The sequence below is a fragment of the Aedes aegypti genome, chromosome 1 (assembly GCF_002204515.2).
Source record: "Aedes aegypti strain LVP_AGWG chromosome 1, AaegL5.0 Primary Assembly, whole genome shotgun sequence".
NCBI classification, from domain to species: domain Eukaryota; kingdom Metazoa; phylum Arthropoda; class Insecta; order Diptera; family Culicidae; genus Aedes; species Aedes aegypti.
Genome location: NC_035107.1, coordinates 168,392,302 through 168,416,458, shown reverse-complemented (window position 1 = coordinate 168,416,458; position 24,157 = coordinate 168,392,302). Strand labels below are relative to the sequence as shown.

The 24,157-nt window shown below is 35.4% G+C and overlaps 1 protein-coding gene across 3 annotated transcripts in view; it reads right to left on the bottom strand.

Moving 5' to 3' along the window:
- Positions 1-1,544: 1,544 nt before the first annotated feature.
- LOC5566091 (sodium-independent sulfate anion transporter) overlaps positions 1,545-24,157 on the bottom strand; it is a 148,064-nt gene continuing 125,451 nt past the window's right edge. For 2 of the 3 annotated variants that reach the window (XM_021853299.1, XM_021853295.1), the window contains exons 2-9: positions 15,490-15,655; positions 9,637-9,772; positions 9,392-9,500; positions 4,900-5,313; positions 4,481-4,835; positions 4,119-4,421; positions 2,991-3,136; positions 1,545-2,928 (exon numbers count right to left, since the gene is read on the bottom strand). In XM_021853299.1, the coding sequence (XP_021708991.1) occupies positions 2,572-2,928; positions 2,991-3,136; positions 4,119-4,421; positions 4,481-4,835; positions 4,900-5,313; positions 9,392-9,500; positions 9,637-9,772; positions 15,490-15,613 (1,944 nt within the window). In that variant the 5' untranslated portion in view covers positions 15,614-15,655 and the 3' untranslated portion in view covers positions 1,545-2,571. Of the gene's footprint in view, positions 2,929-2,990; positions 3,137-4,118; positions 4,422-4,480; positions 4,836-4,899; positions 5,314-9,391; positions 9,501-9,636; positions 9,773-15,489; positions 15,656-16,110; positions 16,700-24,157 lie in introns of those variants that run through there. The other variant, XM_021853289.1, reaches the window with a different exon arrangement.

The window sequence follows — 24,157 nt, the reverse complement described above, 5'->3', positions numbered from 1 at the left end:
ACACTTTTTAATCTGTACCCCGCTAATTTGCACATCGTTCAGATTAAAAATGGTTCAAACGTCATTTAGCTCATGGAACGGAGTGAAGTGAGATGGAACGCCGTGGAACGGAACGCAGAATCAAAACAAAACAGTGAAAGAGGTAACCAGAAACACGTTTCTAGGGTGACTAGATGTTCAAATTAAAAATGAGCCCCGATGGTTTGCATGAGGTACCGTTCAAATTAACGGGGGTGCATGGTATTTCAAACGAAATGCTTCATTTTTTGTCACTCACAAAATTCTCCCATTCGAGGCTAGTTTTAATGAACATTTTTTCATAGATGTCTTGAAAATTTATAATAGCTGACTGCGTCAAACCACTAAAGAGAAGTCTAGGCTCTTTAGTGGTTTAACGATTTCAATTGATGATTTGACTTTTCCATCTATGATTTTCATGAGCTGTCCGTAATTCGAATCAAAGTGTCCGGGATATGTGGCGCAAGTAAGGAAACGTCCCGAATAAGAATCACGAAAAGTTCATTTATTGAAAATTGTTCAAGTTGCGAAATCAAAACCATCACCCACCATTCGAAAGTTAAGTGGCTTGATAACGCGAAGTAATCATAATAAATGATTTATTTTATAGCTCATCAAAAAGCTATACTTCACTGAGGCCTTAAATGTTCGTAATACGAATCAAAACGGTATACCGTTTAATAGTTTTTTTTATCAACTTGATGTGGAAACAATATCCTGAACGAATATAACATTGAGCCACTGTATTTAGAAATTTGATCAACACTTTGATGATAAATCTAAGCTATAAATTATGGCAGTGATATTAAAAAAGAATTGTGTTCTTAAGTATATGATCATTTATTTTGAATAAATTATTGCCTTATCACAGTTATGTATTACATATGTATAGACTTTCATTCATGCAACTAAGTCACATTTGATATCAACACTTTTGTGTTGCTTGCATTGCGGAAGATTTTTTTTATTCATAATGTTTGCCTCAATTTGTGTTCCTATTTTTGTTTTCCAGGACACTGCCCTAAGGGTAAAATTCCAATTTAAATAAAAAAGTAAGCAAAACTGAAAAAAATGCAGTGTTGTTGGTTTTTACATTCTTAAGCATTGTGCCTTCTAAGCTCTGGTGCAACATTGATGTTGATTATTTATATACTGCTTCGCGACTAAAAGTCGGTTAACCAACGTGCGAAGTTCGATTTTTGACAAACTTCGCCGCTTCGCGAGTCGCTTCGCTATAGTGCACATCTATGCCCTTCACCGTGTGCATTATGCGCACTATTGAGAATCGAGTTGCGACGCTGCGAAGTTGGTTAAAAATCAAACTTCGCACGTTGGTTAACCCATTTTTCAACGCGAAGCAGTATTGCGGCGCTCATTTTAAATCCACATTCAGCGGCGGCTGTAACGCGCAGAAGATATGCGCGCAATTCAAACGCAACAAAGTAGGCTTGGATTTTTTCGTTCTTCATTGACGTAAATGTTTCAAGTTTGCTAAATCTGAAACATTTGGTGATTTTCATTTTCACTGCGACAGTATATCGACATTTTCATATATTCGCATCACGTTGATTAATCTTGCAGAGCACAATATAACACTTCAACACGGACGAACAATCATGAGGCACAAATTATTCTCATCAATGTAAATATTTTTTAGTTGGACATACTTGACGATCATGCTGATGCGACTTCGTAAATATTCAATCGATTCTTTTTCTAGCTGTTACGCCTGTTTGTCTGCCGGTGATCCACATGTCATTTTAAGGTGAAAATGTTTGAAAGTATCATGTGTATCTAGGTTTGAAGAAAATAAAACTAAAACAATATCAATGCGTAACCTCCGCTGCGTATGCAAAGCCTTTCATTTCATATGTATAATTAGATGATTGTACAATACTATGTTATGGCCTGGCGAAAAATTTACATTATGTCAATTTTAAGACTTGAATTTTGAGGATTGTATAAATTAGCAGTGATTGATTATTCTAGCAGGTAACTTTGGTTCACTACTGTAAAAATAGTAAGCTGCTGTACCTTTTTTGCCTTATGGATGATCAAGGGCACTTATCACTGGTTATCAAACATTCAAAAGAATTGTGCACAATATGTACCATAAGAATATTCTCAGTGATTCGGTATTTAAGGTACGTATCAAATACACAACCATTGGTTTGATTCACCATTCGCGTATTAATATTTACAACAAAAAGTCTATTCTCTACACTTTTTTCATTCTCATCATTTGTGTTCGCACAAATATTTTAAGAACTGATGTCGCAAGTTGTTACTACAAAAACAAACATAATACTATAGATGTTATAAACTTCTAATATTTTATATCTGTAAAAAAGAGACTGGAAAGATTCAAGTCCTACTATCTAATAATTTGGTTAAATAAATATTAAATCATCGTTCAAATATGTGCATATACAGTGGAATCGTTCTGAATAGTTGTAGTATTATGTTTGTGTTACTATGTAACAATAGTGTACTTTCTTTAATAAGTAATACTGATTTTTAACCTGAATTGATGAAAATAGAATCATATGAAGTCTAAGCACTCAAAACCTGCTTTGGTTTGTAAGCTTTTTCTTTCATCAGCTCATCTAGATCCTCTTCTCGATAGTACACGATAAAGTCCACGGGAGACAATCCTTCGAATACTGCACAAACGCTGGGTTTCAAATTGTAGAAGAACAATGGTTGATCACGTTTAGCAAAGTCTTGAGTAATACTTTCGATCACCGTTGCGGCGGTATAGTCTGCACCGTACACGTGTGAGCAGTCTATCACAACTGGAAGCGACTGACGAATGGAATGCTTCGTCACCAGATTCCTCACATAATCCACCGAAGGAAAAATAAGACAACGGTCGGGGGTGATGATTAGGTATTCTGTACCGGCAGGGCTCTATTGAAAGAATAATATTCTTGTATGTTATTTAACAGGTTACAATTATTTTATAATCTTACCGTTAACCGTTCGACATTGATCTTAGGTCTAGCAGCATGATATAGAATGAAGATGACGTTCAACCCCACTCCAAGTAGAATACCGATTTCTAACGGTAGAGCCAAACAGGCAATAAACGTTCCTAGCCCGGGAATCAAATCACTTTCTAAAAATAAATTAAAATAAACAATATAACATTTTTTAATACGGCGAAAGGTCTTTTTATTGGTTGAGTAGTTACAAACATGTTGATATTTGTAGTGTACAATGTTTTAACAAAAACACGATTTAAATTTGAACATTTGGTAAACCAAGAGAAAACCCAATTGAATTTTTATTTATTTTTTTCCAAAAGTTTCCAAAATTTCAACAAGAAAATATTTATTTTGAATGATGACTTCTTCTTCTTTCTGGCGTTACGTCTCCACTGGGACAGAGCCTGCTTCTCAGCTCAATATTCTTATGAGCACTTCCACAGTTATTAACTGAGAGCTTACTATGCCAATGACCATTTTTGCATGCGTATATCGTGTGGCAGGTACGAAGATACTCTATGCCCTGGGAAGTCGAGAAAATTTCCAACCCGAAAAGATCCTCGACCGGTGGGATTCGAACCCACGACCCTCAGCTTGGTCTTGCTGAATAGCTGCGCGTTTACCGCTACGGCTATCTGGGCCCCTTAATGATGACATAATAACATAATGACGCTCGCTTTCTGCCATTAATTTGAATGTTTTCTATTTATCGTAAACAGTTTGTTCACAAATTGCAAGGGAGATCATGGTCTTATAAGTTGTTTGAACGAACATAGATAGTTCCATCGCACAGAATTTAATAAAAATGTGTTTCTGGAGTCAATTATCAATAAGGAATATGACAATAAAATAATCTCTAGAAACCCAATTAAACTGAATATTTAAAAGCTACCAATTGTTGTATGGTTGAAAATTTCACCATATTGCTTTCAATTTATACACTTTCAACAACATAGTTCCAATACAAGTAGAATTCGTTTCTAATTAAAGCAAATACCTATAATTGTTGTGCATAGGATTTGTTTTTTCTCGTAAAGAAAAAAGCATGGCCTCAATTATTTAGGCTTTTATGGAAAATGTGCTTCATTATATTTTTTTAAGTAAAATACTTACTCTTAGTTCGCCACATGGGTTTCACGACTTTTACTTCCACCATGAAGACGACCGCGGCAATTATAATAGCAGCAAGTGTGGCTTTCGGGATGAACGAGAAATATGGCGTGAAGAACATGAGCGAAAGTATTACAAGCGCACCAGTATAGATGTTCGCGAGGGGCGTACGGACCCCCGAAGCGTTGAACACCGCCCCACGGCTGAGAGCTCCAGTTCCTGGGAAACCTTGGGCAAAGGAATTGGCAACGTTGGCAACTCCAATAGCGATTAGCTCCTGGGTAGCATCGACGGGTTTGCCATTAGCTGTTGGTTTAATCAAACATTAGAACGGTCACTCGAAGACAATTTGAAGTCAAACTTACAGAAAGCTTTACAAATGGCAATGTTTTCCATAAGAGAGATCAATGGCACTACAATCAATCCCGAACCCAAACTAGAGACCATCTCCGCGAAGCTTTCCTCCCGACCACTGGCTGTTTGGTTGGCGTTAAGAGTAAATGAAGGAACTTGAAACGATGGCAAACCGGGAGGAATATCGCCAATCAGTTTGAATGGTGCCGAAGCTGACGATTGAAATACATATCCTATGGCACCGCAGACTACGACTAGAATGGCATTGCGCGAAGTTCCAATCAACCACATAAACTTATTGATGATTCGATGTTTCTTTGATTTGAGATCGTCTTCGTGCGGTCCCACCTTCAGTCCTGCTACAATCTGGAAGAACGAAACGATTACCTGTAAGATACCATTAGAGTTGAATTTGTAGATAAATACTTACTCTCATGATCAAGAGCACCGCAATGCAAGTTAAGCCAAGCACGGTATCCCACGCTCGAATGTTGTGGATATCTTTGAAGATGGATTGCCAGATCTCCAAAAATGTAGTTCCTTTCGCAGTTATTCCGAGTACGTCTTTGATTTGGGACGTTACAATGATCAGTGAAACTGCAGATGTGAAGCCCGAAGAAACGGGCCCAGATACGAAATCCACAAGAAATCCTAATCCGAAGATGCCCATCACCAATTCAATGACTCCAGCTAGGAAAGATAACAGGACTGCTTTGTGGACGTTACCACGTGCCGTTTGATAGGTCAGTAACGCAGATATGGCAGATGGCCCCATTGGGACATCTTTGCAACTACCGAGGAAAATGTACACGATACATCCTACGAAGGAACCATAAAGACCATACTGTGGACAAAAAACATCATTAGTTTTCCAATTTTATTTTTGAGATTCTTATGTAATTGTTAGTATATGCGAATACATTTTTGAATGATTTTAAGGAAATTATATCCTTTAAGAGGAAATGAGGAATCAAATATTTGCAGAATTTGAAATAATGAAAACTAATTTTATGCTCTATGCAATGGAGGTTTAAAAATGATTAACCTTTAAAATAACGAACTACAGGTTTTAATTTTTATTTTTTCGCAGCTCGATCAATATTCATATGGGTCCAAAAGCTTTATTACAATTTTTGTACCAAACGCTTAAGCACAGACAAACAGACGTAACACCTAGAAAAAATTTCTTCAAAATCCATCGCCCAGTTTACACAATAATCATCTGGTAGGCATGTTGCACGACAAGGTGTTTCGTGCAACAAGATCGGCAGATGGCGGTAGTGTGAAACGTCAAACGCGAAGAAAAACTATATGCGCGCCTCAGTGCTACAAAAACAGTACTTTTCAGAACTTTTCAAAAACGGTACTTTTCAGTGCTACAAAAGCAGTTATTTCAGTACTATTTTTCTACTCTTGATCCCTTCACGATCCTTGTTAACCCGTGCCTTCGATTTTTTGTTGGACCCGTTAGCGAAAGCCAGCGGTGGTAATCCTTCTTGGGCACCGTCTTGGGAAAAAACTAGTAATCCTTTATGAGAGAGATTCGCGGAAGCTGACATTTCTGTCAAAGTGTGAGCCAATCGAGCAGCGAGAAGTGTCAAAGCGTGAGCCAAACGAACACGCGTTATGTTTGTTTTGAATTTTTCTTGAAGAGTAATGTAATCCGCTTGAAATTATTTCGTTAAAAGTTGTTTTGCATAAAGCAAAAAATATGAAATATTTTCCTTTTTTTTATTTTCATTAATGAGATCTTTAATTGTTGATTTTTTCTACTGTTCATTAGTTTAGAAATGTAGCTCAAAGATCTATAACGAAACAAAATACACCTTTTAGCAATGAGGAAGTCATGTCCGTGTTACAATATTATTCTCGACGACGAGCAAAATCAGCACTGCTGGTCTGCTGCCAAATCATTCCATTTTTCTTCCGCTTATCTCTCTATAAAGGATCACTAGAAAAAGGAGGTCACGTCTTCACATGGTTGCAACTACAAATAAAAGGAAGGGTGAATCTCTGAATTCACAACTTCTTTCCAAAAAAGTGGGATTTAAAACTGTCACTAAACGTGGCAAAATGGAAAAAAGGACTTTTCTCCGGAGTGCTCACATTATTCCAAGAATGAAATGGATAATGCTGATAATTGCATCAAAATGAGCAATCAGTTCGATGCTTTCGACAAATTTTCCAAACCGAAGCAGCCTCTAGCCCAGGCTCTTTGATTCAAGTGAGGAAGCAAAGTGTGCCGCCTATCGTGGTCAGTTGTTCCTAATTTGGGGGATGTAGGCAAGAGATCTTGAACTCCATTAGGGGAATCAAGGTTTCCTTCCAAATCACAAAGAAAGGAGACTGTCGTGTTTTGCCGGAAACTCTTAAATATCGCGAACTTCTTTGCAAACATCTGGAAGAGAATAAGCACAAATTCTGACAAAACTGAACATTTATTCAAAGTCGTCTTGAAAGGTCTCTCAAGTGACTATAAGTCATCTGAAGAGATCAAAAATGGAATAAAAGATTTACTTGGATTTTCTCTCCAGTCCAAGTAATCATAAAGAAAAAGATCCAGTATTGCTCGGAAAGGCCTTTCTCAAGAATTTTATTTAGTTTACTCTAACAAAAGTAATTTAAATAATGTTAAAGCTAGACTTATGTTCGATTTTCAAAATTAAACAATTTTAATTTAGAACTTACTAGTCCAATAGAAAATCAAGCTGCTCAGGACTTCGAAAACATTCTCAATCAAGATAACATTTTCAAAAATTCCTGGGTGACTGATTTGGAAGAAGTGAGAACTATTATTAAAAAAATCGAAAATATGAAAGCCCCTGGAGATGATGGAATTTTCTACATCCTCGTTAAAAAACTTCCAGGAAGTAGCTTATAATTCTTAGTTGATTCTAACAAATGTTTCCAGTTGGTATATTTTTATGACAAATGGAAAAATGCTAAGGTTGTATCAATTTTGAAACCAGACAAAAATTATGCAGAAGCTTCTAGTTATCCTCAAATCAGTTTGCTTTCCTCCGTCCATCCAGTTCGGATTCCGCCATGGACATTCGACCACTCATCAACTTTTACGTGTAACAAATTTGATTCGTTCCAACGAATCTGAAGGCTATTGGTCTTGCTCTTCTAGACATAGAAAAAGCATTCGACAGTGTTTGGCATTGTCCAACAATACATTGTAAGAAAAATCCAAAGTCATCTGTCAAATCGTACACTTCAGGTTAATAATCAGAACTCCACTACCCATAACTGCATATTAGTCACATTCGATATTTTTGAAAATTTAGAGTTAATACCGTGGAGAGCCATCAAATGATATGGCTGTATGCGTTTGAAATGCAAATATCAAATGCGGTAAGATTTTTCACAAGAAAAGCGGTGTCAAAGATAGATTTTTCTTGCTGGGGCGGCGATGATTTCTATAATCGTTGCTAGGTGTCCTTCGATTGTTTTGTGTTACCGCATTTGGAGGACGTTTAGTCAAGATTTGCATCTCAAATACAAACAGCAATATATACTTTCGATAAACATACTTAAATCTGTGATTTTGTTCTAGCAAATTAGAAAAAAAATACCAAGATGTTTTGTCACATTGGTAATTGTAACCGCATAACAGTCACATTGAGATTACGCGTAAGCCTCGTAATGCACTAGCAAACCAATTTCTATCAGGATTATTTTCTGAATATTCACCCAATATACAATATGAGCTGAACAAATTTTTAGCCTCAAAGAAATTTTAGTTTCTTCCCATACTGCCATAAAATGCACACTTGGTGCTCCTTTTACTCAATGCCTACTTTTGTCGAATGTTACAAATATGCAGTTATGGGCAGGTCCAGGTCTTACAGACTTCCTGTAAGAGCTGGTGTTCCTCAAGGCAGCATTTTGGGACAAATATTATACAATATTTTCACATCTGACTTACCTGAGTTATCTCAGGGATGTCGAAAATCTTTGTTTGCGGATGACACAGGCCTCTCCGCCAAAGGTAGAAGCCTGCGTGTCATCTGTAGTAGATTGCAAAAAAAGGTTTGGATATTTTTTCTTCATAGTTGCACACAAACTTAACTAATAGTATTCCCAAAATAATATTCCACCAAAAGCTATTTATTTGAAACCTTCCTATTTCGTGTATCATTAAGGTGAAGATGAATCGAAGCCAAACCTCAAATTTTCAAGAGCACAAATCTAGAGAACCAAACATCCGTTTAAGCTGAATACTCGATTGGTCACTAGCTGGTGATGACCAATCGATTAAGTTTTCAGCTCAAACGGGTGTTCGGTTCTCTAGATTTGTGCTCTTGAAATTTTGAAGTTTGGCTTCGATTTATCTTCACCTTAAGCCAACAACTCGATTGGTGGTGTCGAATCTGTGGTTAATTCAATTATCAGTGTAAATGGCACTACCGCAACTATAGGAACACCCACAACTAATGGGTCACATACCCTAGTATCCAATGTTGAAACATTGGAACAAATGTCAAATAAAATATTTAATAATTTTAGACATAAATCGTTGAATCTTCTATTGCCACGATTAATGCGTTATATATTAACGTTAAGTTAGGTTATGTAAATTGAAAACTTTTTTTTTCTCTTATAAGCAGGTGAAATTAACTCATCTGTAAAAATTCTGAACTGCTACGGCAAATGAAATGTAATATGTTGTTAACCAAATGTTAGTAAAAGCTTAATTTTGTTTCAGAGCTAGATATAAGAAGTGGAAGTAATGTTTGAAATGATGCTAATAAACAAAATAGTAACTTGGCTGGCTCATCTAATAAGTATACAATCGAAATCTAGTAACTATTGAATAACATTCCATAGAGCACTAGTGATAGTTTGGGACAGAGAGGTTCAAATGGAAACATCGAAATAATTCATTCATACAGTAAGCCAGTTGACTAACAACTTACCGCAGCGGGAAGCCCGGCAATACCAGAATAGGCGAGCGCTTGAGGAATCACAGTGAGGCCGACGGTTATTCCCGCCACTAAATCTCCTACAGCATCTGTGCCGTTGTAGCTGTTATAAAAAAAGATAGTGAAAACAGATTATACACGTTGCGTGACCACAAATCAATCAATCTGGAAGCTTGGAAGTGTATACAGTAATTGAATTAATTATTTCAACGAAAGCTCCCCGATCATCTATTGCTCACCTTGGAAGCCACCTTAAAATTGGCAATCGTTTGAGTAACATTTTCCTAGAACAAGCACTTTTAGCTTTGCGTTGGCACCATTGATTGACGTCTTGCATGCGACTGTCGGCGGAAATTTTCTGTCCACTTGATGATACTGAAAAGAATAAAGTAAGATATACAGTAGGGTCTCCCAAAATTTCACTTTATATGGCAATATGGGGCCTTAACTTTTAAATGGTTACAAAATTTTACATAACGATTAGACTTTTAGAGGTTGTGTCAGAGAGATTTTGAATATACCGTTTTGATTCATATTACAGACACTTAAGATCTCAATGATTATAACTTTTCAAAAAGCATAAAGTCAATCATTATGAATGATTATTTTGCTTTATCATGTTTTGGATACACTTCACTTTTGAACGAGGCGTTTAAAGATTTTGTTTCCGAAACTTGAATAATATTTAACAAATGGAAAATAATCCAAATACTTTTGGAGACATATATCTAGAAGTTTTTTGGAAGAGTCTTGTACGGATATCTGCAGTACAATCTCCAAGAACTCCAAGAAGAATCATTTATAAAATTTATAGAAGCATTATTTTGAGACCTTTTTCAGGGATTCTTATGAAAACTTCTTCAGAAAACTTTTAAAGGGTACCTTAATTGTGTTGCTTAAGGAGTACAGGAAATTGTGTCACAAATTGTCCAAAAATTTTTGCCATAGATGAAGCCTCCATGGGTTTCTTTAAATATTCTTAGAGTTATTTTCAGGTATTATGTTTTTAAATCCTTACGGAAATTACACCCGAAATAAGGTGATAATTTCAGGCATTTTACTGATGATTTTCAAAGAATCCCTTCCCTTTTTTCAATTTCCAGACGTTAGCTCATTAGTTTTCTTAAGAGAATTTAAGAAATTTTTCAAGTTATTTATTTAGAAAACCCCCTAGAATATCTAAAACTGGAACGAAAAACGAAATCATCACGAACTTAATTATCGGTTTCTTTTTTCTAGGATTCCAGTAGAATCTACAAAATAACTCTTGTAAGTAATTCCAAAGTTATTTTTGAAGGAATTCTAAAAGGTTGTGTGGGCTTCGTGGCCGTGCGGTTAGTGTCGTCAAGGCAATGAGCGCATCGTGTCATGAGGTGTGGGTTCGATTCCCGCTGCAGCCATTGAAACTTTTCGTCAGGAATGTTTCTCGGCTGTACCATTGGAGCATGCTTGTCCGTTGTCTAGTGTTAAGTTACAGTCTGTGCAGCTAAATGGCTGAAGACGGTGTCCGTGTCTTTTTTTTAATAAAAAGATTTAGGCCAGCCTAAAAGAATGTTTTTGAAAATTAATGGGAATCTCTATATTTACTCCAAATACGTCAAATGAAAACTTTCAAACCATATCATGTATGAAAAATATTGTGACTGAACAGAATCCTTTTTTTTCACATTTAAAATCTCGTTGGTCAAAACCACCAGAACCAATTTCAGCCAGATATTTAACTTCTGTTTCTAAAATGAAATCAAGCGAAGAATACATGGTTTAAAAGTGTCTATAAGAACTTGTGGATAGAACTTTGGAGGTATTTCTACGGTGAGTTTCTATAATAGCGATATTACTGAATGAATATTGTGAGGAACACCTGAAAAATATTATGGAAGTTTGCTCACAGTGATTCCTAGTTGAATTCGAGGAGGAGTCATGGACAAATTCATAGCTAAATTTCTGTTACATTCGCTGTTGCAAATCGCAGTTGCAAATTTTCAACAGTCTTCGACATTTTTTTTTTGTGTAATTACTAGAGGCAGTCAGGATGGAATGCTTAGCTTAACGTAATTTAACAATGAAAGCCTTAGAAAGGTGTTTTTAGAATATTTTTGATTAAATTCTTAGAGGAGCCTTTAAACATTACTTTCCGGAGGAGTTTTTGAAAGAAAACCTACAGAAAAATGGTGAAATTCTATAAGAATCCTTGCAATACTTACTTGCAGATATTTTAAAATAACTCCTACAATAATTCTAAAAACATATCTTTGAAAAATGCTGAAACTTCTGAAAAAAAAAATCCTACATGTATTCGCTGAATTTTACTAAAGTTCCTCGTCCTTTGTAACAATGAGAGATTTTCTCCTCTCTCTCGCTCTCTTTGAATAGGGCGATATTCATAACTGAAAAGGCAATAGATGGCTCTTTTTCAGTGGTAGTAAAAACGAAATCCTGAAGCAAAGAAAGCTCTACGGAAGATGAACTAAACACAAAAAGTTATGTGTTAACTTTACACTTGATTTCTAATCACTACTTTTTTGATCCAGTTTCCAAATTGCAAGTAATTTACGTTTTTCATTATTTTCCATACGTTTTGACAGTTCTCCGACTACCATTCTTCCGTGCGCTTGTGTTGAAAGTTTGAGAAATTTGAGAATCCAGCGTAGCGTGATCAGTGGGAGGAATACAAACAACAGTGTCGTCGCTCGGCGGCCGGTGAAAGAAACTGAATGTTCGAAAGGTTGTTGCCTGTACTTTTTGCCGCTGGCGCCAACTGTTAGCGATTAAGAACGAAATAAACAGTCGTTACCCTATTATGACAGCTTATGGGAAGTTTTTTACTATAGATCGAAAGACAATGGGTGATATGAATAAAAAACGATGAACTTTACTACATGTAGCATCTACTCAAGAACAAAATCCACAATGTTTACTACACTTTTGGTATGAATAAAAAACTTTTCCGGACATGTAGTACTTACTACTTTCGAACATGAGCAGTGACTGAAGCTGCACGTTGAGAAATTTCCATTTAGAGTGCAGAGTGATTCTGCACGTAAAGAACAATCTATTCAGAGTGACGCTTAAAATTTATACAATCATGCATATGAAGAAAATGCATGGAATCTAATCGATTACGCGACAATAGGGTAACGACTGTTTATTTCGTTCATAACCGCTAACAGTTGGCGCCAGCGGCAAAAAGTACAGGCAACAACCTTTCGAACATTCAGTTTCTTCCACTGGCCGCCGTGCGACGACACTGTTGTTTGTATCCCTCTCACTGATCGCGCTACGCTGGATTCTCAAGTTTCTCAAACTTTCAACACAAGCGCATGGAAGAATGGTAGTCGGAGAGCTGTCAAAACGTATGGAAAATAATGAAAAACGTAAATTACTTGCAATTCGGAAACTGGATCAAAAAAGTAGTGATTAGAAATCAAGTGCAAAGTGAATACATAACTTTTTGTGTTTAGTTCATCTTCCGTGGTGCTTTTTTTGCTTCAGGATTTCGTGTTTACTACCACTGAAAAAGAGCCATCTATTGCCTTTTCAGTTTTGAATATCGCCCTAATAGGGTAACGACTGTTTATTTTGTTCATAACCACTAACAGTTGGCGCCAGCGGCAAAAATTGCAGACAACAACCTTTCGAACATTCAGTTTCTCTTACCGGCCGCCGAGCGGCGACACTGATGTTTGTATTCCACTCACTGATCGCGCTACGCTGGATTCTCAAATTTCTCAAACTTTCAACACAAGCGCATGGAAGAATGGTAGTCGGAGAGCTGTCAAAACGTATGGAAAATAATGAAAATCGTAAATTGCTCGCAATTAGGAAACTGAATCAAAAAAGTAGTGATTAGAAATCAAGTGTAAAGTGAAAACATAACTTTTTGTGTTTAGTTCATCTTCCGTGGTGCTTTCTTTGCTTCAGGATTTCGTTTTTACTACCATTGAAAAAGAGCCATCTATTGCCTTTTCAGTTTTGAATATCGCCCTATTGAAGATCAACGGAATCTTAAAGGTTGTTATAATAATTACAAAGATTGATTTTCAGAATTACAAATATTCAAACAATAATTCGCAGGAATCCCACCGCAATCTCATAGATTCTTACAGAAATACCGTCTCGAAGATACCCATAGAATTCCAAGAGATTAATATCCGGAATCCCATTCCCACCCCAATTCTAGAGTTTTTACCAGATTTCTTATATTTCAGAAATATTATGTGCGTCGCGAAAAATTCTCGCGCTGACGATCTTAAAAAACGCTTGTAGATCGTCGCAGTTACTTCAAATAGTGTTGGTGCCTTCTGCGCGATCATGCCTTAGACAATCAGGAACAATCGCGCAGAAGACACCAAAACGATTTGAAGTAGCTGCGACGATCTACAAGCATTTTAAGATGTTTTCAAGATCGCCGTCGCGATAAATAATCGCGCAATGCACAGTATTCCTAGAACGGTATTTAAACTTCCAGAATTATCATAAAAAATCCGACATCCCTATTGGAATCCCAAAGTTCCTACAGGAATTCCGGAATTCCAAAGGAAATCTGAGAATCTGGGATGTCAGAATTTACACGTAAAATTCAGAATTACATTATAAATATCTGAATTCCTACCGACATCCTAAAATTCCTAGAAAATAACGTAATTATCGTAATGACAGAATTCACACGGATATTACAAATTGCTACTGCCGGTAATCTTACCGTAATTTCAGAATTGGCGGGGTGAATGTTTTCGTAACCTCAGAATTCCTAAGCAAAACTCAAAATACCTTCCGAAATATCAAAACTCATATCGTTTTCTCATGATTTTTACTCAAAAGTAAATTACTCCATTCAATTCCGCAATCTCAAAGCATGTGTAGCAACCTCTGAAGCTAACTACCAGTAGCTTTGTAGTCAATGCTACCTTTATTCATAGCAATGCGTTGTTTGTAGTATGTTCGAAAGGTGTAGAAAGGAAAATGACACAAACATGTTCCACTCGTGTTCCACATATAGCGTTTACTACCGAGAATGTAGTAAAATCAACTTTACTACATTTTATTCATACGGCCCAATGTCCTTGGCTAGTGATACCAAAATCGGAACAGAAGAGGATAATGTGGCTCAGTTATTTATTAATGAGAAAGTGAACAAAAAGGGTTTCTCAAAATTAAATAAGTCATTTTGAAAGGTTACGCGAGAATGCCTGGCAGTGATGTGTGGAGTAATTTCCGGAAGAATCCGAGCAGAAATGTCTATAAAAAATTAAGAAGTAATCAATAAAGTTTCCTGAAAGAAATCCCTGAAATTCTCAAGGGTATCTTCGAAAAAAACTGCTAGAAAATTTCTTTCATAAAAATCTTTAATAATTTCTGTAGGAGTTCTTGAAGAATCTTCGAAAAATTTCCTAGTGCAAATATTTAAGAAATTTTCATTAACTGAAATATTCTCAAGGGTATCTTTGAGGAAAAGTGCTAGAAAATATCTTGATTGAAATTTCATTAAAATCTTTAATAATTTCTGCATGAATTCTTGAAGAATCTTCGAAAAATTTCCTAGTGCAATTATTTAATTAATTTTCATTAACTGCAATTTCTTAAAAAGTAACGAACTCAGAAGTAGTTTATAAAGGAACATCTGAAAGATGACTAGCAGCTGCATTAAAGCGGATTTTCGTGCAAGGCAGGTTTAGCACAGTCAACTCATGAAAAAATGCTCCAGGAATTCTTTGAAAAAATCCTTGTGTCAGTGAATTCATGGCATAATTCCATAAAATTTACCAGTTTGATTGAATTTATATTAATAAATAAAGAGTTCTGTACTACAGTACCAACATAGTTTAATGAATTTATACAAATAATATAACTGTGAATTTCAAGTAAAAACAATAAATGCTTCCACCTAAATACATGAAAAAATACATGATAAGCTCTATTGTACACCATAGTATGGTGTATAAGATCAAATATTAAAACAATTGTGTTTGTTTGTTCGGGATGCTAAAAACGAATACTCGTCTAAGATACTCATACAAATAAGCGAGAAAGAATCTCAGCTGTTAAAGGGCTCAATACTAGTACTTAAATTATACGTAAAGTGAAAAACTTACAGATGAATTCATTGGACCCGGTAAGACCTCCATGAGGTTCTCCGTTTGGCATTGTTATGTCCAGCGACGAGCAATTCATTCCTTCATTGATGTATGATCCATCCGGGCTGACGTGTGATCTCATCTTTTCCACAGTATTGGAGAACTTGGACAAAGCTTTTATGGTCTGTAAGAAATGGGACGAAAAAAGTAACGTTAGAATAATGATATAATCAATTAACCACAAAACAATTGTCAGATTTTACAGTTACATATTATCTTATTTATATTGCTTCGCTAGAATTTCATTTTTTTTTTTTTTATAATTCAGAGTTCGTTATGACCCACTGTAGCTTGAACTGTTTCATATACAAAATAAATCAAGCTACAAACAACTAAAATTTCTACTACGCTAGTTTGTAACAATGAAACGATGTTTTGAGTTTTTTTTTCAATGCGTTTGATTTGAATCCGATTGGTCGTTAAAGATCTCTTTTATAACGAACAAATGGCTGCCGCCAGCAACACCACGCTTGTGCTGTGAACAATAAGCGTGCTTTTCAGATTGTGCTCTTGAGTTAATAGTAACTGACTTTATGCTGGGAATGCAGAAATATTTTCATTACATACAATGTACATTACCTTCATTCCAAACATTTCAAGGATATTTTTTGAATATTTGAAGCTCAAATCTTCAACGAGGCGGCTGACAAATGAAGCACAAGAAGTTCACAGAAATCTAATTCCACTATATCACCAATTCACAACACTCCTAAAACAGGACGGTTTCTTCGCAAACTTTAAAATTTACAACTATAAACACTGGGTATGTACTTCCTTCTCACGAGGAAAAAACTTGACGACTGAAAATGTTTGTGAAGTACCTATTTTCTTATGCACAATTTTCTACCAGTCCATCAAAGTAGTAGGCAATTCATAATATATTTACCCCCTCCAATGCGCCGGAAACGAGACATACAGAAAAGAAAACCAGTTCGAAAGACGCAACATGGGACGGTGATTGCAAAACTTGCCGCCGTACTCGTGAAAGACGCACCGTCTCGACGCATCTAGGGGTTACTGGGAATTTCCAGACCAATCTGCCTCAAGCTGCCTCGAACAGTGACGGCGCCGAAAGTCGAATTCCAACGGGCGCCGCGGCGCACAGAGGAGTTGCTGGAACAAATTCGCGACATAATTTCAAATTTGAAAAAAATAGGTTTTTGGTCCTGCTATATTTTGCTATATTTTTACTATATAGCTGAATGGTATGCCACATGTTGTGGCTACATTGAAAATATGTCAAAAAACATTGAAAAAATGTGTTAAAAGTGCAAAAAGGAAAGTTTTACAATGCTTTTTCCTTCTCTTTTGAACATATAATTAGAACCTTCTTTTTTCTGCTATGAATTTTCTAAAATTGATATGGTTTTTGCTACATTTTCTACATTTTATGTTTACAAATACAAGACTAGCTTCTGCACAAAACTTTCCAAACACTATATTTTTTTCTTGTATTCTTACATAACAAATTACGGTAAACGACAAGATCCGAAAAAGTTTCGATCAAAGTGTAAAACTTGGAGATGTTATCTATCAGTTACAACATAACACTCTACCGCTTATTTCCACTTAATTTTCAACATTTTGAAAATATGAATTTTTAACATTTTTCCCAAACTGAAATGCTTTGGATGAGATACATGGTTTACCACTCCATGTCTTCGTTTTAAACATGAGAGAATTCAAAGTTACATCGCATTAATTAACATAAAGAATATAAATATTTGCATATGAGAATCCTTTGGACTGCTAACTAATTATCTTCAATTTAAAAGAACCATAGGATAATGTCAGCACTATAGATTTCAAAGTCCTGTTCTAAGAGTTGTATGGGATCAATTCCCAGGTATGATGGAGATCTAAAGAATGTTCATTGAGCTCATTTCATGTCATTTTATTGTTTAAGTATGCATGACATGACATTTTATTGTTCAAGTATGCATGGCATGTTTTTTTAATTCTTGAAATTAGTTAGTTAGTTTAATTAGAAATTAGATGTTAAATTTAAACTTAATCATAAATTTATCTAGTAAGGGTTATGTATATTCAGACAGGTGATATCCAGTTCAGGTATTATAAGGTAATATTCAGTTCAGATATTAAATTCCATAATATTAAAAGATGATGAGCCAATCTTGGCTTACAGCTTTGTTTGATGCGGTTCATATTAACAAAACCTCGGAAGTCGAAATAATCCGATGGTAATATTTTTAAATTTGTTAATCAGGTTTTTACCCAAGAGTGTTTTATTTAAGGATACATAAAAATTATACTAAAGGCATCAAAAACAATGCTTCAGATAAAACACACAAATCATTTCTATTATTCCATTAACATTAATTTGATAATGTTAATTCCATAATGCACAATGCAATATTTCAGTGTATTTCCTTCGGAAAAATAATATCTCATTTTTTTTTTAATTGTACTGCAGCCACGTATTTTTTTTTGTCAAAAATTCTGTATCAAAACTAAGTTTGCATGAGCTGAAATACCAAGGAAGTGCGAAAAATCTAATTTTTCATCAAGTGTTTGCCCCCCTAGCGAGCTAGGAGCTTACTTATTTGTTCCAAACAATTTTCAACTATTTCTCATCTGTTGCAAGAATATTCAAACAATTGGTTATCAAAAATAACTCAAAAACTTTATACCTATAACAGCACGTTTTTCAATACAATAAGTGTCACTGATATATGTCCTGCAACGGTTCGAAATCAATTCTTATTAAACTTTAACCTCTTTTATTCAATATAATAACAAGAACAAAAGAAGCTCACTGAGGGTAGGAAATAGTTTTGGTTATCTTTGACCCAAATTACTCCTGTGTGCCGCGGCAGAATGGGCTGTGTCTGCATAGTGCACAGGGAAATTATCCGACCCCCGGCAGACACCTTGGAACCTGATTGGACAGCATTTGATAACTACGTGCGTCACTGTTTTTAAAACTTTAAACGTCATTGCGTTGATTGGACGAAAGGTGTCTGCCCTAGGTCGCGTGGGTGTGTTTTACGAGAGAAAAAAATGTGGAGGTCTGCGATAGGCTTTTTGTTGTTGTTTGGAAATGCAAATCACGTGCTGAGCGATCGTTATATTAGCAAAATCATATTAATTTGAGTAGTGTGGAAAATATTTGCAGTAACGAAAGAAGGACATCGGGGCAAATTGATGCTGATCCGAAAAGGTTAAATGCGAAGCGTTCAAGGGTATGTTCACAATTGTTTGAGCATGAAGTTAGTTCAATTTGTAAAATATCGTCATTTAGAGTAAAATTGGATTGAAACGAAAACGTAAAGATAGCGTTGGGTTTACCTAGTAGTTTGACTTGGACAAATTTGCCGAGTATGAAAAATCTGCAATATTTCCAAAGCTATGCAGAACATGAAATACAATATGTATAATTGTATGAAAATAATAATTTTAATACAAAATACTTTAAACACATATCTGGAAAGCATGTATGATTTATTGATGAGAAATTGAGACATTTAACAACATTTTCTTAAAAGTGCCGCGTCGTAGTTTATTAGTGTTATATGACAATCTAATACATCCACAAGGCATTTGAAGACATTATTATGTACGAGTTTAATTGTTTCATACACACCAAAAAAAACTTAGATTTACACGTAACGTTATTTTAGTTTCAATCATGTAAAGCCATCTCTCATGTATTATTCAATGATAAAACCTATAAACACATCTATTATATACAACATTGTTACCAAATTCCTTAATATTGAACTCTCAAAGAATGTTGCTTGCAAAACGGCTCGATTTACATGATTTTCCCGCTGAAAATTCAATCATAAATAATGCACATGGAATGACACGCCGTCGATCCATCCATGTGCATAATTTTTGGCAGAATATTCAACGTAGAATCATGTAAACTGAGCGATCCTGTTTTCAATTTCACTTTCAAGATGCAAGAAAGCATGCAACATTGGCGAATGTTGGATGCAAGATCATGAAATGTTTCAGTTTCACTCAAGTTTGCAAGCATTCCTGAATGCAATGAGGCAGTTTACATTATTTATCGTTTAATATCAAATGATAATTCGATTCACATGACAATCATGAAAGCTTACGTGCCATGTAAATTTAAGATTTTTTTGCTGTGTACGATCAATTGATCCTTTGAAACCGTTATTTTTGCATTTTCGCATGGTAATAGGCTGTTTTTCATCACGCCAATCTGTCACGAAACGGCCTACTTTCCTGAACTGAATTATGCAATGTGGTAATAGACATTACTCAATTGAAACCAGTGCTGTAATGATTCATTACGCAACTGTTTTGAGCTGCGTAATAAATCATAACACAACTTTTTTCAGAAATTGTAAAATAATGGTGAATGCATTCCGATATGCACAGCAAAAAAAATTTTAAATTTACATGGCACGTAAGCTTTCATGATTGTCATGTGAATCGAATTATCATTTGATATTAAACGATAAATAATGTAAACTGCCTCATTGCATTCAGGAATGCTTGCAAACTTGAGTGAAACTGAAACATTTCATGATCTTGCATCCAACATTCGCCAATGTTGCATGCTTTCTTGCATCTTGAAAGTGAAATTGAAAACAAGATCGCTCAGTTTACATGATTCTACGTTGAATATTCTGCCAAAAATAATGCACATGGATGGATCGACGGCGTGTCATTCCATGTGCATTATTTATGATTGAATTTTCAGCGGGAAAATCATGTAAATCGAGCCGTTTTGCAAGCAAAATTCTTTGAGAGTTCAATATTAAGGAATTTGGTAACAATGTTGTATATAATAGATGTGTTTATAGGTTTTATCATTGAATAATACATGAGACATACATGGCTTTACATGATTGAAACTAAAATAACGTTACGTGTAAATCTAAGTTTTTTTTGGTGTGTGATTTTCGATACCTCCGAGTGGTCTTCTACGAAATTGTAAAAAAATGTTGTACGCAACGCGTTGCAGAACTCGATTTTTACAGCACTCGTCGTAATTATTCAATTCGGAATGCCTCGTTGGATAAATGCACGACTCGTGCTGTAAAAATCAGCATTCTGCAACTTATTGTGTAAACTTGGTGTCGTAAATTGAAAGTTGTCTAGTTTATGACATTGTGAAATTAATGCTTCTTAAAGAACCGTTTTGTTTCTAATGGATCATTGAAGGTAACTCTTTCGGCACTTACGGCATCAAAACAGCGGCGCTATCATATATGGGATTTAACATTGTGACAGCATAGCTGTTATGTGAAACACACAAGACTGCGGTGGCGCTATCTGTGCTTTTCATAGCGGCCGTTTTGGTTATTTTAATGATTCAAACCGGACACTATGATTATTTTTACATTTTCAATAACATAAACTTAAATTTTCCTCTGAGTATATAAGAATTCTCCTCAAATGGTAAGTAAACTATTGTATCCCATTGCTGTGATGTGGAAATAACCGAAGAATGCATCAGTGCATGATTAATTGTGATACATTTTTGGAGATCGGATTAAGAAACAAATTATCTGACTGATTCGAAAGCCGGAGGTTTGACTTTGAAACATTTGAGGGAAGAAAATGTGTTATATTCGTTTCTGGTGAGATAAATCAAGAGTATATCAAAGTATGCATTGCATTGCATTGTAAGTCCAAGCGCTGATGATCATCAGTTTTACCTAAAAAAATCTATCTATCTGGCGAATTCAGCGCATCTCTAGACTCGAGACTTTTGTGATTATGTATACAGCCATTCCATGGAAAACCGATCTAGTGGGTCACCGAATTCCGTGAAAATTTGCTATTTTGTTCCTTATCCGAAATAAGGATACACGTGTTTTTGGATTTTTTGATTATGGTGACCATTTCCGAAATGGGGTGACCAGAAAAATCGCGAATTTGCTGAATTTTTATTTTAAAAAAATATTATAACTTTTGAACCGCTCGACCGATTTTCAATCTTTTTGGACGAAAATAAGCTTTCATTCCATAAAAAAAAGATTGAAAATTGGTTGGACTGTTCAAAAGTTATGATATTTTTTCAAAAATAAAAATTCTAATGCGCTGAGAATAAGATAAGAATAAATAAGAATTCTAATGCCGATGAAAAATGACTGTTTTTTTATTTTCAAAAAAATATATCTCATAAACTAAAAAACATACATCGCTGAAAATTTGACAGTGAACGTAAAATTTTCTGAACTTTCAAAAAAATAAGAACAGCAATAGCCCCCTTGGTCCCGAGGCCTTCAAAACACGAAAAAACGGAAATTATTGATTTTTTTTCATGTGAAAAAAAAAACAATTTTTGTGAAATTTTATATTTTCCCTTAAAAATCAAAAACTAGCTTCCATTTCGTTCAAAAAGATTGAAAATCGGTCGAGCGGTTCAAAAGTTATATTTTATTTTAAATAAAAATTTTGCAAAATCGCGATTTTTCTGGTCACCCTATTTCGGAAATGGTCATCTTAATAAAAAAAATCCAAAAACACGTGTATCTTTATTTCGGATAAGGAACAAAAAAGCAAATTTTCACGAAATTCGGTGACCCACTAGATCGGTTTTTCATGGAATGGCTGTATAGTAAACTCTTCAAAAACGTAATGTTTAGAGTTGGTGAGTAGAATTTAATACAAAATATGCAAATATAGCGTCAAAAAAAGTTTCCGGAATCCGAAGCAGATCAATAATAGAATCCGGATTTCAAAGTAAGACACATGATTTATTTTTACATATTTAAATTTTTTTGCAATATTCATTACACCATACCAAAAAATAAATCATACTAAGCCACAGTACCTTAATCGATATCATTATTTATAAAGTGTCCAGATTTCGACTCTAAACGGTATTTTGAATGATCTTAGTCTGGGAGGGAGAAACCGATACAAAATTTATGTACGTCAAGGTGAGCCGAGATTCTGCTGTCACGAACTGTCACTGTGAACCCGGATCTCAAAGAATGGACAAACATGATAAAAGTGCGTAATTGATCGAAACACTTATGCATTTCAAAAAAGTTGACAACAATCGGTTGAAAATCAGTTCCTGCACACCCGAAAGCAATGTCATGATGGCACCTTTTAATTTGATCTAATATAAAGTACTGAAACACGCATCTTTTTACTCTTTTCCAATCAAAATTAAATACACATAAAACTATGGCCCTTTTCCATGTTTGTCCAGAAAGATCGACGGTACACAACAAAAAAAAACTAGCGATTTTTCCTAAGCCTGCCTTGATTGTCGTTGATGAGCGAGAGTTATCTGGAATAGTGTTGTTTTATGTTTCGTGTATAGTATCTGTGCCTCCCTCCCAGATCTTAGTATTGCTGTTTGCATTTGAGATGCAAATCTTGAGTAAACGTCCTCTAAATGCGGTAACACAAAACAATCAAAGGACACCTAGCAACGATTGTAGAAATCACTGCCGCCCTAGCAAGAAAAATCTATCTTTGACACCGCATTTCTTGTGAAAAATCTTACCGCATTTGATGTTCCCGCATTTGATATTTGCATTTCAAATGCACACAGCAATAATTGACAAGATACGTGTTTCCATAATCGGACCATCTTTTGAAAAGTTACTCTAGTTACAAAAATGTTATGGTATCGTGTACGTTAATCTCAGCAATGCTTCAACTATTTTTTTTTGTTTTAGGCTTTTAGTGAAGGGAAAAAGTTGTGCTTGCTTTTAGCGTTGTGCCGCTCCGCTGAGGCCCTCCCTGTTTTTGTGAGATGCAAATGTGTCTTTTTTTTTGCGCAGCGATTTTCTGGGCTTCGTATTGAAATTTTCGAGAACTTTCTCTGTGTTGGTATACATTGGCACATTATCAAACAAATTCCATAAAAAAAAAATTGGTTTTGTGTTTAAAATAACTGTTTAATGGCGAGTCGAAAAGGTTGCAACAATGTTGCATGCTGTGATTGTCATGACAATTTTGCTTTTGATTGTATCCTAATCCGCAAAAGTTGGGATGAACGGTTATCAGCGAGCTTGCTTTGTTGTTTGTTTTTGGTCTCCTTTGGTGACAATTTAATTCACTGTTCGAGTGGCATCATTATGACCTGGGAGGGAGAAACCGATACAAAATTTATGTACGTCATAGTGAGCCGAGATTCTGCTGTCACGAATTGTCACTGTGAGCCCAGACCTCAAATAATGGACAAACATGATGAAAGCGCGTAATTGATCAAAACCTATTTTTGCATTTCTATAAAGTTGACAACAATCGGTTTAAAATCAATTCCTGCACACCCAAAAGCTATGCCATGATAGCACCTTTTAATTTTATCGAATATAAAGTATTGAAACACGCATCTTTTTACTCTTCTCCAATCAAAATTTAAATTAAATGCACATAAAACTATGCCCCTTTTTCCAAGTTTGTCCAGAAAGATCAAAGATACACAACAAAAGAAAACTAGCGATTTTTCCCAAGCCTGCCTTGATTGTCGTTGGTGAGCGGGAGTTATCTTGCAATTTAGAAAAGTGTTGTGTCATATTTTGTGTGTAGTATCTGTGCCTCCCTCCCAGATTATGACCATATTTGTCCATCAACAATGCAAACCATCTGTTATGTTCTACAGACGCCTCCACACCTCGATATCAAGATACGAGATAAAGTGAGATCGAGACAAAGA